Source organism: Notolabrus celidotus, chromosome 14, assembly GCF_009762535.1.
Source record: "Notolabrus celidotus isolate fNotCel1 chromosome 14, fNotCel1.pri, whole genome shotgun sequence".
Classification (NCBI taxonomy): Eukaryota; Metazoa; Chordata; class Actinopteri; order Labriformes; family Labridae; genus Notolabrus; species Notolabrus celidotus.
In genome coordinates, this window is record NC_048285.1 from 4,665,405 (window position 1) to 4,682,073 (window position 16,669).

General features: G+C 42.7%; 1 protein-coding gene across 3 annotated transcripts; it reads left to right on the top strand.

Moving 5' to 3' along the window:
- Positions 1 to 613: 613 nt before the first annotated feature.
- On the top strand, positions 614 to 13,524 carry ywhae1 (tyrosine 3-monooxygenase/tryptophan 5-monooxygenase activation protein, epsilon polypeptide 1). Of its 3 annotated transcripts, XM_034700748.1 has the most exons (7): positions 614 to 862; positions 4,496 to 4,695; positions 6,463 to 6,569; positions 6,653 to 6,859; positions 8,195 to 8,331; positions 10,112 to 10,164; positions 12,353 to 13,524. In XM_034700748.1, exons 1-6 carry the CDS (start codon positions 799 to 801, stop codon positions 10,117 to 10,119), a joined length of 723 nt encoding a protein of 240 aa, XP_034556639.1. In that variant the 5' UTR covers positions 614 to 798; the 3' UTR covers positions 10,120 to 10,164; positions 12,353 to 13,524. The 3 variants fall into 3 exon arrangements, with proteins under 3 accessions (XP_034556639.1, XP_034556637.1, XP_034556638.1); XM_034700746.1 differs by lacking the exon at positions 10,112 to 10,164; XM_034700747.1 differs by lacking the exon at positions 10,112 to 10,164 and having other exon boundaries at positions 12,356 to 13,524.
- Positions 13,525 to 16,669: the final 3,145 nt, after the last annotated feature.

A 16,669-nucleotide genomic window follows, 5' to 3' on the forward strand; every position in this document is an offset into this window, starting at 1 on the left:
TTAAAATGCAGTTGAATGAAAGCATGTACGAAGCATACAGAGCATTTTAAAACAGACCTCATGGGACACGGAAGTGACTTTTTTTCGACTTTCGCTACCTAGTAACAGTACATGCGAGTGATAAGCGCTCTGAAGCTGAGGTTTTTGGCGCTTCCAGCACAAAAAACAGCGGCAGTGGACACTCCACCTGAGTGGACACAGTTCTTAAAAAAAAAATAGATGTACATGTTGCCACTCTGTTGTGTTAGTATTTGAAGTTAAAAAAAATACACACAGGTGTGTCACATCTATAGGATACTCTTATTCAAGTTTTTTAAGTAGATGAAATGAGTAGAGACATTTAAATGATAAACGAGTCATTTGTGTGTGCATTATTTAGGCCACTCCAGCATGAGTCAGTGTTCCAGGTGGGACCCCCGACTCAGAAAGTCTGGACCCGCCCCTGCAGATATTATTACATTTTTCTTTTCTGTGGAGATAATGATCAGAATAAACTGAGAGCATGCAAATGTAAACTACAAATACATTAAGTATCCTCAATGTCAGTTTGCAGAGATCACGCCTTACATTGTAACAGTCCTTATTTCCAAGGGGACGTATATCTGGTGATTCATGTGCGTCAGTCCGCGGAGGAGACTGGTGGTCGCCATCTTTACTCCATCAGCTCAGCGCTGCTGCCGGTGGGGCGGAACACACCAACCATCGACCCGCCGACAGACCCGACACTCACCGCCGAGCTTATCCCGAGGAACTGTCACCTTCTGTAGCTAGACAATTCAACCTGCATCTCGTTTCACCATGGTCGAGCGAGAGGACCTAGTTTATCAGGCCAAACTGGCCGAGCAGGCAGAGCGATATGACGGTAAGAGACCCGCAGGTTGGCTCGGTGTGGGACATGTTCGCCTAGCGACTGGCTAACAAGGCAGCTAATGCGGCCTGGGCGAACCAGTCAGTGACACGGCGAATAGCTCATTTTAAGAAGAATATAATGCTAAATTAGATGAATATGCATTACAAGGGAATGTGTTGTCCTTTTGGTTAGATTGTGTGGATGTGATTTTTGTTGTAACGCTAGTGAAGTGAGCTAGCGATAAAACAAAATGGCGGATCACCTCAGCGGACGGGTGCGTGCGGACTGAAAGCGAACAGACGCGGTGGATAATTCGCTCCCATGTATTGTGTGCTGCAAGCGGCCGGTTCGCTGCTGGGATACATAGCATTCATCCATTTTAGGTGATAGTCGTGAATTAAAAGTAAAAAAGGATAGACTAGTGCGCGAAAATACCCTCATTTAGAGCTGCTTTGATTTACTTCTCAATTCACGCTTCGAGTGACCAGCCGAGCAGGGCGGACGTTAGTCTGCGTTAGGCGAACTGTTCGTCGAAGTGGCTGATGAAACTTTCCTATCTAAACCGGTCACACTGAGGGTGTTTCACTGAATATGAATCACTGCTGCTGTTAATTTGCGATAATGATATGATTAGGAATACAAGATGATGTGAAAGAGGTGTCGCCAGCTTTGTTCGCCTCCCATGAAATCCCAACAGCGAATCCACCGCTTGTCGTTCACAATGAATACAAGCGAATTTTGTCGCTTCGCTTGCAATGAGCACGCACCATGAGCTGTCAGGAGTTCTCTTGCACCATGCTAGCTCTTCATACAGGAGTTAACCCACCATGTTCTTTAATTTGTGACTTTATTAACTAGATCCGGGGATCTCAAAGTGTGGGACAGTCTAAAGTTATCTAAAAATAGTACATCTCACCCATTCTAGTAAAAAATATCAACAAAAATAGTAGCTACACTTGAAATAAAACCTTGAAAACAGAAAATATAATGAGTTTTCTGCCTTTCTTTTTACCAGATGACTCCTCAGTTTAGGTTTAGTGAACAGTTAATTATCAAAAGCATCAGTAGCAGCAGGTTAATTCATTATGGCACAGGAAACGCAGACACATGCTCATATAGGTAGGTTAATGTTCTGCAGACCAGCTAAATGAAGACACATTAAATCACTTTGAGGGGCAGTGGGGGTCACAAGTCTTTGGCACCTATATTTTAGGGGTAGAGGGCTGAGAAATTTGGGAACCCCTGAACTAGGGGAGTGTTTTTCCCAAGTGTGTCAGATGCGAGATTATCTTGCTAGTGTAAGTTTGATGTGTGAAAGTGGGAGTGGGAGGGCAGCTGTTCTCTTGGTGGGGTGTTCCCCCTGCAAGGATCGATTTGCTGAAATGACTCCTGTGTCTCTGACTCCCTGGTACTCCCCTGACAGACTGTCAGACCATTACAGGCCTTATTACAGCGTCGGTGGCTGTTTTTAGACGCCTGCCACGACCAGCGTTGCCCAGTAACGTGAAGTGAATGTGCCATGACTCATTCACGGGATTTGGGACCCGGGTCTATTTACAACGTGATTTGTGGTCACTGGCTGAATTGTAAAGTTACAGGATTAATATTGTTATTCTACACTAGGTCTGCAAAATGTAGCATGACATCGACACATTTATTCCTTGGCTCCACATAGTAAGGTGGCAAAAGTTTCAGCCTCATATTAACAGTTGACCCTCTTTCTGTCTGAATCCTGTGGTTACATGATGACAAGAGGGCCAACAATGACATGCATGTGTGGCGTGAAATACTGTGCAAAAAACTTCTTTGCAATCAGTCTAACTAGGTTAAAATAATTCAGATTTGTTGACTTAATATTGAATCTTCCTTTTAGAAGTCCTTCCATGGCTGATATGCAAATATGCATACTCACAAAAGTAGCTTCAGTTGTACAAAATATTTTGATAACATTTATCCATGCTTTCCCCATTTTTCTTCCTGCTTTTGCTGCATTATAGAAACAATTTGCAATGTTTTTTATCTCTTTTAAAGCAGTTTTTTGTGAAGGCATGCTGATGTTCCAGTCAATCCACTTTATTTATACAGCACATTTTAAAAAACAATCAATTTTACACATGGAACATAAAAAGCTATAATAAGATAGAATAATCGGAATGAAATACTTTTAAAAATGTGAAAAAAAACAATCAAGTTTACCATAAGTTAAAACACACAGAACATAAAACAATGTATGAAAATAAAATAAAAGAATCAGAATAAAACACTTTAAAAAATAATTAAAAAACAATTAAGTTTACCAAAGTGCTGCACGGTGCAGTAAATAAATAAAATAACTGGAGCGCAAGTGGCCAATGTATAAAGGCTTTGGTCCTCATCGCAGAGGTTGCTGGTTCGACTCTTGGCCATGACCACTTACTGCCCCCACTCTCTACTCCATACATTTCCTGTCTCTCTACAGCTGTCCTGTCAATAAAGGCTCAAAAAAGACCAGAAATACAACTTCAAAAATAAATAATTATAAGTTAAAACACACAATGAATAAAATTGAATACAAAATTACAATTAAACGTTTTAAAAAATAAGTAAAAAACACTGATGTTGTGCAAGAAAATTATAAAGTGACAATATCCAAATAAATTCAAAAGCTTTCTTGGTGCAAATCTTCCTCAGCTTCAGTAAAACTTGAAGATAAGAGTCAGTTTGTTTCTGCTCTGCACATCTTTTCAAAACATCTCCGCCCTGAGAGATTCCAGCGTCGAGTTCAGATCTTAACTTCATTCTCAGCGAGACAACAACACAGAAACCTCTGAGAGTGAAAGGATGTGGTGGAGAGACGCCGAGCCACAGCACTCTACCTTTATGAGTAGCTGCTCTGTCTCCACACTGAGCCTCGGGGTGGAGTCAGACCCTGTCTCTTCAGTAGAGCTGCATCCAGCAGGTGCTGCAGAGCTTAAACCGCTCACCTAATCACACTGAGCTCTGTTGTTCTGGAAGTGATTGTGGAAGGATCCTCTCAGGGGTGAGATCCGCTCCTGAAGATATGAAATCTGTGGTGGCTGCAGGGGCCGGTTTCACAAAGGCAGACTTTGACTACAGCTCGGATCAGAGCTCTCAGACTCACCTCAAGTCCTGTTTCTCACTGCAGACACAGACTGTGAGGATGAGGAGCCTCCCCGCCTCTGATACTGATCATAACAGAGAGGATAAGATTTCAAATCAGAGAGATGAAGACGCTGTTTTTAGTCTGAGTGTTGAGAAGCATTTACAGGTTCAATTTTTGAGTCTCAAACTGGATTTCGTTGACATTTAAGAAACACAAAGATGTTTCGTCAGTCAGCTGAAGTGTGGAAATGCAGGGTGTGATACATCTGGGAACGCTCACTTTAGCTGACGTTAACATCACTAGTTTGTCATGCAGATGTCACGCCAGGTTTAACTTATGCTGTTGATAAGACCAGGCAACTATGATAATGTGTGAGTCACTTTGTCTGAAGAAATGAGTCAAATTGTGTTTCATATTTGGTTGAAATTAGGGAGTGATGCTGCGATTCTTAGACCATCAGATCTCTCGCCCCTTTAGACCTTCTCTTCACAAGGAGGTTATCAGCTCAGGTGTCTCAGGTGTGATGTTTCTTCCCCTAACAGAGATGGTGGTGTCGATGAAGAGCGTGGCCGGCATGGACGTGGAGCTCACAGTGGAGGAGAGAAACCTACTATCAGTGGCCTACAAGAACGTGATCGGCGCTCGGAGAGCCTCCTGGAGGATAATCAGCAGCATCGAACAGAGGGAAGAGAACAAGGGCGGAGAGGAGAAGCTGAAGATGATCCGGGAATACAGGCAAACGGTGAGCTCTCACCAATCACTTTCACACATTCATCGTGTCCCATTGTCCCGATATGAGCCTCGATTCAAGGCATTTGCTGTGCTAATCTAAGAACACTAGCTCGTATTAATAACACACACTGTGAGCAGCTACCAAGCAGACTGCATGTGAGTCATCCTTGGCAGATCTTCCACTGTCTCCTGCTTTTATGAAGGGAAATAAGAGCTGCTTATTTCTCTGGGAGAGGCCGGAGTGTGTCAGTGAGCTGGGAGGGGCCGCTGGACTGCAGTCAATGACCTAATGGGATTCAGAGATTGGTAATCCTGCGTTTGCATCGTCATTTAGTTCATCCCCTAAATCCCCTTGTGGACACATTTCTTCTATCACCAAACCAGCACCTGGTGAGCGTTCGATTAAATCTGAACTCAATTAGCAAATTAAATGTTGGTGCTGCTAACGGGCCGTAAGAAGGTTGTTAGCCGGGGCGTTCTGAGGACAGATGTTGTCCAGAGAGCAGCCACAGTGATGATGATGGAGGATGTGAGCGCTCTCTGCTCCTCCGCCATATGCTGTTTGGCTCTTCGTCTCTCTGCTCAAAGCCTCCAGGCTGCTGCCGTTAAATCCCCCGACACTTCATCCAAAATCTCTGAAACTGCTAAATCGGTTTACAAAAACAGCTCAGTAGTTATCCGGGGAAGTCACCTGTACACTTTCTGATTCCTTTAAACTCCTTTATCAACATCTTTTCTATACCTTCTTTGTCGGGTAGTTTCAGATTCTTTATCTAAGCGGGACTGTGGTGAAATGGTGAAGAGGAGATGAGGCAAGGCTCCAGGATCTTAGAAAATCCTCTTCCTCTCCCGCGCTGCTCACATGCTCCCACAGAAAACCCAACATTTGATTAAATTCTGTGACATAAGATATTAGAAAGCCTGATGTTGCCAAAACATAACTACTGGTCTCATCCTCACAGTGAGGAGTTCAGGGTACATTTCATGTGTAATTGGTTACAGGTATAATGTTGCGTTCACACCAACTGTGAACACCCGCAAGATGCAAAATTTTGTGAAAAGAGGGGAGTCCCTTTAAGCGCCACTTGTGTCTGTTGTAAATGGGGACGCCAGTTATGTAAATTCGGGCAGCGCTAACATGCAAGCACAACCGGTAGCTGGATCAAGTGACGGACAAAGGTTTTATCAACTTAGCAGATAATCCTCCTCACTCACTTTCCTAAAGTGAGCTCCGGTTTATTTCAGTTCCTCTAAAAAACAGGAAGTGTCACAGAGTTTGGGGAAGTCACACAGAGATATAATCAATGTCTTCTATGTATTCCAGATGAATGAATCTCTGCCGGTCAGTATGTCACATTGGACATCAAAGGAGGATCTGCACTCTGATTGGCTATCACGGCACTAATGATTCGCTTGACTTCAGATTTTTTAACTTGTGCGTTTGGTTTGAACGCCCCTTTAGGATCGGGTTGATATCTGTTTGTGAATCGGTGCGTCCCTAACAGGCTTTAATATAGTTATCAGAAAAATCAACATACTTTACTTTAAATTGATGAAATATGGGAGGAGGCTGTACAAAAGTGAGGCCAAAATAAACCCCACCTACATGATGCAGTTTCATGTTGTGTAGAGCACACAGTGTATGCTGTCGTATATTTTAGGGACAGTCTGTGCTGATGATGCACCCAGAATTGAAAACAATAAGTCGGTCTCCTGAGAGACGGAGCTTCAGAGGAAAACAATGAAAAATTAATAATTGTGTTTGTTTTGTTTTCAGGTTGAAAACGAGCTGAAGACGATCTGCGGTGATATCCTGGAAGCACTTGAAAGGCACCTACTTCCTTCTGCTGTAATGGGAGAGTCGAAGGTCTTCTACAACAAAATGTAAGAGCGCTGCGGTCTGATTGTGGAGTCATCGACCGGACTGTGAACACTTTAAGAACCTATATGTTGATCTCCTTTTCCAGGAAGGGCGACTACCACAGGTACCTGGCAGAGTTCGCTACGGGCAACAACAGAAAGGAGGCGGCGGAGAACAGCCTGGTGGCCTACAAAACCGCTACGGATCTCGCCCTGTCTGAGCTGCCACCCACGCACCCCATCCGCCTCGGCCTCGCCCTCAACTTCTCCGTCTTCTACTACGAGATCCTCAACTCGCCTGACCGCGCCTGCAGGTTTCTGTCTCTTACACTGTGTACCTTTTATCAACAATAATAATAAGTCAGCTTAAAATGACTCCATTTAAAACATGTGCATTAGGGCAGAGCAGTAAAATATCTGGTCATGGGATCGTAATGAAGTTGGTGTAGCGTTCATGAAGAGCTCTAACATCCCGTCACTCTGCAGAAATACACTAACAGCAGTTTTAATGCAGATTTTAGCTCCTAAACTAAACTAAGGCAACTTCCCTTACTGAACAGAACATGCTAACGTCCCTTTTTGTGATTTGGTTGCTTCAATTTATGAAATGCAACCAGATTACTCTAAATATTCTGTCATTTGGAAGTAAGGAAAGGAGTTATTTCAACATGTATCTACTTTTTTATTCTGGTTTTAAGTAACAGGTCAGTTTGTTAATCGTCAGCAGATAATTCAGCCGTGATTAAAACCTCTAAAGCGATGAAACTGACCCCCAAACTCAGCTTACAACACCCGAGGCTCAACCTGCAGAGAGCATTGAGAAAGAATGAACTCAGAAGCTTCAATCATCTCTTCCCTAAAAAATAAAGAATTAAAGATGCCTTTAGTCGAAGCTACTACATTGCTTATTAGATTTTTATCAATGCATCTTCTGTCATCTGCAGGATACTCCCCTAACTTCCAACACTAGCAAATAACATGCCCTGATAAAAATCAGCGTTGAGTAAGAGTAAAAAAAGATGCTGTGGTTGCTTTAAAACCTCTGAAACTATCACCTGCTACAGTTCAATCTGAATTAAAGGAGCAGTAACACCACTTTTCTTCACTCCACTGTGCAGCTTCAGCTCTACACTCACACATGTATGAAGTTTAGGATTGTGATAGAGCTCCCCACACTCATCAGGGATTTATAAAATCAAATGTTTTGTCACTGAAATTGTAAAAGCTCATACGACGTTCGGCTTCACAATAAATCGCTATTTGTCATCATGTTATGAACATTTCTGCACCTCTAACAACCTGAAGATGTCGTAATAAATAAGAGAATGAAGGTGAGCCAGCTCTGTTTCCTCACTGGGCTTGTGTTTACTTCACCTGTTGGATAGGGGCCTGGGATAACTGCCATGCTTTCACAGTCACATGAAGCTCACTGTCACTTTAATGGTGCCAGTTTCTATTAAAAAAAAAAGCTGCTTTTTAATGATTCTGGATTCAGGAGGAACGTGCAAACACAGGGCAACACTTCAGCACTCTTTAATATATATTTATGCACTCTCTATAGTTATCTCCAAAGCTCATATTGTCACATATTTGAGGCATGCTTTATAAGTTCATAAGAATGACTTAATAACCAACGTGTGTTTCCTCAGGTTGGCAAAGTGTGCTTTCGATGACGCCATCACAGAACTGGACACACTGAGTGAAGACAGCTACAAGGACTCCACACTTATCATGCAGTTGTTACGTGACAACCTGACACTATGGACTTCAGATATGCAGGGAGAAGGTAAGACGCTCGCTCACAACACTCTACTAGAATATATAAGAAGTCTGTGTCCAGGACTCCATGCTGCTGAACTAACTCACTCATCCTCTGCATTTAAACCTATCTATAAACTCTGAGCGGCCTGATTCAGGCTCTGTTGGATGCTAACGTGCTACTTTGTTTGTTTATAACTGTCTTCTATATGTTTAATAAAAAAGTAGTTCTTACTCAGGAGAGAAACCTCGTGAGTCAGGTTATCACGGTCGTAAATAGCTGTGGCGTATGTAACGATGGACGACACGCCTTCACCTTCACTTGTACAAAAGTGAAGCCGTCTTCAGGCGACCACTTTTTGTGTCAATTTATACTTGATTCTAATTGGTCGAAACCCTGCTACAATTCAAAGTACTCACATGTCAGCTCTGCCTGTTGATGCGGTGGCAAAAACTTTACTGTCTGTTAGCATTCTTAATCAACAAACAACAAGGAGGATACTTTACGTATTACATTGGATTTATTTTGGGAGCAGGAAACTTAAGATGTGTAGTTAATGGCTGATGAGTAGAGCAAAGACGAGAAGAAGAGTGAGGGAGGTTAAAAGAATGAAGGAGCTGAGTGATGGAAGAAATATAAGTCTGTTGTTGGACAAGGATTCATCTTGTTTCCTCCATTAAAAGTCTTTCTTATTGAGAAATAGATGACTAAGGAAAGTTTCAAACCAAACTATTTAAGTAAAAGAAAAATATGATTTAAACACACAAGAATTTAAATCTGTGTCAAGGTGCATGATGCATTCTGCACTCCTGAGCATTGGTGACTCAACTTTTTGACTTTAACACAAACCTTACCACTGCACAGAGACCTTCCCCTCGTTCATCTCGCCCTTCATCCTCTGTATGCACCACAGGAACTCCTTGTAGGAACCCGATGCAAAAATAGACATCATTTGTTTACCTCAATGTGAGCTCACAGTTGTGGAGTTTTTTTGAACAGGAGACTGCAGCACATTGAAGACAGAGTGTTCCCTTAAATTCCCACCGTGTTGATAGAAATGCTTGGTCATATTAAACGTGCTTCCTCTCTTGTTGTGTCGTTATCAGTTTTAGTGAAGCTCAGCCAAACTTTAGATCATCCGCTGTGGTTCTCCATCATCTTCATCTCACAACTCACACGCAACGTTGCGCCGATGCAGCAGATCAGTGAGGACTGGTCTGTGTGGACTGGACTAAATTCTCTCTGAGGTTTGATCCTGAAAGGTTTAGGTTGCATAAAGTGGAACTGAATACACGTGCATAAGCTTTGTTCTGTGCAGTAAGACAGACGTGAGCTGAAGCTCTCAGGACCTGGATCATGCTGCTCATAGTGTGAACGCTGGGATACAGAGTTTCTCTGTCTAACTGCATTACATGTGGAGTCAAAGTCCTAATGAGCTAAACGTCGTCCTACCTCAGAATCCATCCCCTGCTTTTCCACCTCGCAGCTTTAATAACAGTTACACTAACCCTTTTCTTTAATCAGTGTTGATTCATGTTTTCATTCATCCTAGCTGTTAGTGTTCTCAGTGTGGAGCAGCATCAATGAGTCACCTCTCTGAGTGACTCCTCTCTCTCTCTCTCTCTCTCTCTCTCTCTCTCTCTCTCTCTCGCTCTCGCTCTCGCTCTCGCTCTCTCTATGTCGCTCTCTCTATGTCGCTCTCTCTATGTCGCTCTCTGACTCTCTCTCTCTCTCTCTCTCTCTCTCTCTCTCTCTCTCTCTCTCTCTCTCTCTCTCTCTCTCTCTCTCTCTCGTTCCTCTGCTGTAGAGTCCTAAAGGAAACAAACCTGCCCGTTCATTTCCTCGTGTTAACTGTTCTTTGTAAGTGTTGCTCACCTGAAGCTCTGTGTGTGTGTGTGTGTGGCTGCTGCCTCCATCCTCTCAGCACTGACTCACTCCTGGTTTAACTCTTTAGTCCACTCACCTGTCGCCCCCTCACTCACCTGGTCGGTCTGTAAACTCTGGGCCTCATTCACCGAACCTACCCTCCTTGTTTTTACTGAAAGCTCCTCAGAGAAGTCAGACATCCTGCTCTGAAGCTGCAGAATCGTTCTCACCTGTGTCACGTTGATAAATGCCGTTTCCTGCTAAGTTTGTAGCTTGTACAAGTTTCTCCAATCAGCAGGTAAAGATCCCTCCAGTGCTCAGCTCATGAGACTGCAGAGCTTTGTGCACAGACATAAGACTGACAGAGAGAAATCGAAATGTGCAAATTAAAATCTTGGTGAATGAGATCTAAGAACTTAAGCTCACACTGAAACTTGTGTTTGCACAAAGAGAGATTTCCACCTTCAGACCTACACGACACAAACCGTTCACATCCAGTGGTTTGCACTCTGAGCTGCTCGCCCTCAGCTCATCACCTCACGTGTGCACACTTTGTCCGGACAGTAAAATAATGAATCTGAATGTTTGATGCCTTTTTCCCTCCAGAGTTTTATTCCTGCATGTGTGAAGTTTAGTTTTTATCACTCTTCTCACGCCGCTCCCTCTCTGATCACTGGACTTTACCATGGCACACAGTTTGATTCTTCACATGCATTCAGCATGAAGTCAGTCTGATGTTTGCAGACTATGATTTAGGATTTTTAGAGAGAACTTTCTCTGCAAGAAGACACAGTCAACGCAATAAAGCACATTAACATATGTGCACAAAAGTAAAGATAGAGGTTCCCCTGTGGCACGCACATCCAGAACCTGAAGTACTGGGTGCCGCACAGAGATAGCAGACGTGAAAGGTAGATAAGTCCGCACACCAGAAGCTGCTACAAATAGCATTTAAAGTGTCACCATGAGTGACGTTTCCTCCTGTTGCATGTCTGATGAAGAGCAACAGCCCAAAACATCACTGTAAAAGAGGCGGTGGTGTACTGGATGCAACACTTCAGACCTCAAGGTGATTTTCTCTTAGCTGGTGATTCTATCTGAAAGGCTGCAATCATCACAGCTCGTCCGGTGAGAACAGGAAATGTTATTGATGGTGAAATATACCAGGCTGACACTCTCTTCAGATTTCCACTCTTTTATTTTCTTTGACATGTATCTTTGTCTTTGAGTGTGGTCTCTACAAAGAAGAGTAAAAATGATATATAAACACGAAGTCTGTACAACATAACATAATTAGAAACTTTATATGACAAATGACTAAACCATGGTTACAAGAGTCTCCTCTGAGCAGCTGCATCACTCTGAACAGTCAGTGAGGTGTGCATGTATGGCTCTGTGACTCCTGGGTGTCAAACTTTGGGTCCTTCAAAATAAAGGTCGTCTGCAGGAGAATTTGGAAAGAATGACCTTTTGCACAGTCACTCATGGTGATACTTCAGCTTCTGGTGTGCAGACTCATCTACTTTTCACATAAATTTAAAGTTCTTACAAATATATTAAAAATAAAAAGGCAGCACATCTGTAAGTCCTGGATATATTTGGATCTTACACTTTCAGTCTTACAAACACTCAGAGGAAGGCCTTGTGCTTTTGTCCGAAACACGTTTGCATTTATTTATTGTGATGATCCAAATAAACGAATGAAACTTTAATATTTTGTCTTAACTTTGACTTTGAGATGTGCTGCCTTTGTTTTAACATTTTTTAACACTATTGGATTCAGACCAAGCACTCGACAGGGAGTCCAATTGCAGATATTTGCTCAGTAGATGAAGATTTTTCCAAACATAAGATATTATTAAATACTCAGAGTACTTATAATTAATCCATTATAATGATTTAAATTCTGGTCACATATTAATGTTGATAAAAGCAGTTTCTGCTCTTGGAAAGTGAGGACAGAAGTTGCAACAAAACAATAAAAATGCAGAATGAAGTCAGGCATTTTAATAATAGTTTGTTTATAATCTGTTAATAAATAGAGATTTGAAGTGTTACTGATTTTTTTTCCACTTTTTTTAATCTACCTTTTAAGTTGTGTGTCTCTCTTGTGAAAGTGAAAGCTCTTCTTCATCTCTAAATTCAGATTAAAAACAACACACTCTTCTTTTTCTCTCTGCAGCAGAACAAGAACAGAACAAAGAGGCACTGCAAGACGTTGAGGACGAGGCCCAGTGAGACTATGCCACCTACAGCCAACAACCTGAGACCCTCCCCCCTTCACCTCCTCACACTCCTTCATCCTCCTCCATCTCCCTATCCGTCCCCTCACCTCCCTCCTCCTCCTCCTCCTCCTCTCTCCTCCTTTTCCTTTCTTCCACCTCTGCAGCTCCTCGACCCAGCAGGGCCGCGGAGTTAACAACTTTATTTTTCTCTTCTTTTTTATTTTTATATTAGTCCTTACAGCATCGAAGTAAAACCACTTAATTGAGACAGGAAATACGACGTTAGAGAGCCGGAGAGAAAGAAGGAGTCCCTGGATTGTTTTTGTTTTTGTGTCCTGGTACAAGCGGTTCTGACATGTTATCTTTGTTCTCATTATTGTATTTTTGTTTTTGCTTTTTCTTCAATATTTTTATCAGTTGCTGGATGTAATGAGAATTTTTTTTCTTAATGTAATTACAGAAATTAACTTTTATTACTGATAATGTCGACGATTAGTTATGGGAGCTGTTTTATCTGTTTTTAGAGAAATGTCATGCAAATCATTTTACCGTTTGACGGGCACTTTGGGAAACTCGAAGTGCCCTTTTTGTGAACTTAGGTTTTCAGAGGAAGTTGGCAAAATTTGGCGATATCCACGTGGAGCAGAAAAAGTGCTTAACTTTTACACCATAGTGATTCTGTTGTCATGTTTTTGTAGTTGTCTTTGGACTGTACTTTGTGCTGAAATACTGTAACTGTGCACACATGCTGAGTCTCTGCAGGTCAACCTATCGTAGCTGGTGGTTTTAATACGTGCAAAAAAATTGGGAGATTTCTCACTTGTGTCAAAGTCTCGATTCGGCCCCGTTTCTCCACAGAGAGCCCAAAATCAGTCGTGCTTGCATGAGTTAACACATGTTCTTCTTCTGCTGTTTCTCCCCTAATTGTTACTAAAAGCTCCTCTAGGTCCAGAGGTTTTCTTTCTTTGCTGATTTTTCTTTGTTTCTCTTCTTGTTTCGCTTCATTATGTGTAACCTGGAGCTGATTTGTACTACTGGATATCCAACTGAAGCCACAGACAGGGAATCTGTATCGTTTTGACGGAAACACAGCATGGAATTAACATTAAACAATCTAAATTAAACATTACTCACCGACTCCCTGTGTTCATTCAAGTTTCATCTTCACTCCTTAAATCAGGCGAGTACACTCTTATGATTCTTAACGGTTCTGCAGGGGGCGCATTTATTTATATATTGTGCCAAATGCCAACCAACATTCTCCTCAGACTCTTTCCAAACAGAGCAGGTCTAGACTGTACTCTGTCATATTGTTAACAAAGATTTGCCTGTTAGCTGCAGAGCTTGAACACTTTGGTTCGTGTTCTCACTGCATAAACCGTAATACCGTCATTTGATCACCTCCACATTTGACGTCCTCTGGTGTTAAAGGATGAAGCCAACACAGAAGTGGAAAAAACCGCAGCTCCTGGAGTGTCCACTAAAGGCTGACTCCAAAAGTTAAAATAACTCCATAAGAGTCCATATTAAAATGTGCATTTTACAGCTGAATTACACGTTTACACTCCTGTACAAAAAATACGTTTTAGTGTCCATATCTCATTTCTTTCAATCTTTATTTAGATGGCGCCAAATCACAACAAACGTTATCCCCAGACTCTTTCCAAACAGAGCAGGTCTAGACTGTACTCAATGTTCTATTATTAACAAAGACCCAACATCCAGACAGGATCAGATCCAGTCCCATCTTACAGACAGGACTCAGTCTGATCTCATCTTAATCCACCATGAGCAGAGCACTTTGCAGCATTTAGCATGTTACAGTGGCAAGGACAAACTTCCTTTAACAGGCAGAAACCTCCAGCAGGACCAGACTCATGTTCGTTGCGTGTGGCTAAAGCAGCGGGTCAGTCCTCAGTTCTCTTGCTGCTGGATCTGTCTGCTGCTTTTGACACAGTAAACCACCAGATCCTCCTCTCTACACTCTCCTCACGTGGTATCTCAGGGTCTGCCCTCCAGTGGTTTAAGTCCTACCTCACAGGGAGATCTTTTAGAGTATCATGGAGAGGAGAAGTGTCCAATATACATGGCTTATCAACAGGGGTACCTCAAGGGTCAGTGCTTGGTCCCCTCCTGTTCTCAATATACACCACATCACTTGGTGCAGTGATCTACTCCCATGGCTTCTCTTATCACTGCTATGCAGATGATACACAGCTTTTCCTGTCTTTTCCACATGACGACACAACTGTCTCAGCTCGGATCTCATCCTGCCTTGCTGACATTTCTAAACGGATGAGGGAACGTCACCTACAGCTCAACCTGTCCAAGACTGAGCTTATTATCACTCCAGCCAGTCCCACTATGGACCCACAGATCAATATCCAGTTTGGATCTCAAAACCTCATGCCCACTAAGTCTGCCCGAAATCTGGGTGTCATGATCGATAACCAGCTAACCTTCAAGGTTCATGTTGCCTCAATTGCTCGGTCCTGCCGTTTTTCCCTCTATAACATCAAGTGGATCAGACCCTACCTGACAGAACACGCAACACAGCTTCTTGTAATGTCACACATTGACTACTGCAACTCTCTACTGGCAGGCCTCCCTGCATTCACAGTTAAACCTCTGCAAATGATCCAGAACGCAGCAGCACGTCTGGTCTTCAACCAGCCTAAGACAGCTCATGTCACTCCCCTGCTCATTTCACTACACTGGCTTCCAGTTGCAGCTCGCATCAGATACAAAACTCTAATCATGACTTACAAAGAAGCCACCAAAACCGCTCCAGTTTACCTGGAACCTCTCATCCAGGTCTACTGCCCTTCTCGCCCGCTACGCTCAGCCTCTGAAAAGCGCCTAGTGCTTCCAGCACACAAGGCCTCAAAATCACTAGCTGGACTCTTCTCTTCTGTTGTCCCTAAATGGTGGAATGAATTGGCCAACTCCATTCGATCTGCAGAGTCCCTCTCTACTTTCAAAAGACAGCTAAAGACCCAGCTCTTTAAGAAGCACTATGCACTTAGCTAGACTGTTCTCCACTGTTGTCCCCAGTGGCAGATCATGTCTTCCAGCTACAGTTGACTCGCACTGTCCTGCTCTACTCTGGGAATCTGTGTTCAGCTCTTGAGTGACCCAGCACTTGGTACTTTGGTCATTATTGTGGTGATGTTAATTGTTGATGATGGTAACAGAAAGTCTTAAATGGTTTGGTTGCTTCATTGTAGATGTTCCTTATTTTACAAAAAAAAAAAAAAAAATCCTTATTTACTTTTGTGCATTGCCTTTAAACTGCTTGGCAGTACCTGCACCCAAATTGACTTGAAGCACTTTGTTACTCTTACTGATCTTGTTTCCTCTTGTTCTAGATCTTTGCTTGTGTTGTTCTTGTTCTCGTATGTACGTCGCTTTGGATAAAAGCGTCTGCTAAATGACATTGTAACATTGTAACATTGTAACATGTTAGACACACATCTGCTGAGGCCGTGTTGGAGAGAGGGATAGAGGGAGATGAAGAGAGAGAGAGATGATAGTGATGAGACGGATAGTAGTAGTTGTAGCATCTGGAGTGTGGCACGTCCACAGCAGCAGGACGTCTGCGGCAGCGATTCAGAGGAACCTATGAGACAAGGGAGCTCAGGGACTCCAGAAAGGTCTATGGTTAGTAACTTTAATCGGACAGGGAGAGTTAAAGTAAGTAATGGAGGGAAGGGGTGAGACAGGATCCTAGTGTGTCAGTCCTTCTTTTTACCGTTCATTTAAGCAAAAAACACTCTGATATTGACATAAATATGGGAGCTAGCAGCAGATTTGAATCCTGTAAATTGCACAAAAAATGGCGCCATAATCAGAACTAAAAACCACAATGGCTGACTTCTGGTTTGGTTTCGGGTATCACTACAATGGGCTTTTTTGTAGGTCTTGACATGCTGAATATGCACTTTACAGAAGAAGTGGCGACAACATTTTATCGCACTTCTTGCTCAAGCGCGAAGTTTGTTTAGTTTTAGGTCATGTTAAAAATGTAGAGACCCCCCCTCTGTCTGTCCCCAAACAGCAGATGTTGCAGCTGTGGGGTGGCACCAGAGCGCGTGATCATAAATTTATATGATCTATTTATAGAGTCACAGAGAGGGATGAAATCTTAAGGCCCAGAGTTCTGCTGAGACTGAAGCTGCTGCTGCTGCTGCTGCTGATGATGATGTGTGAACCAATAATGGAGGTGATGAGCAGACAGAGAACAACCTTCAGATCCTTTCAACATAATTCAGTTT

Coding starts and splice junctions, on each gene's coding strand:
- ywhae1 (XM_034700746.1), top strand. CDS start 799: ATGGTCGAGCGAGAGGACCTAGTTTATCAGGCCAAACTGGCCGAGCAG. Junction 863..4,495: donor GCAGGCAGAGCGATATGACG/GTAAGAGACCCG, acceptor TTCCCCTAACAG/AGATGGTGGTGTCGATGAAG. Junction 6,860..8,194: donor TCGCCTGACCGCGCCTGCAG/GTTTCTGTCTCT, acceptor GTGTTTCCTCAG/GTTGGCAAAGTGTGCTTTCG.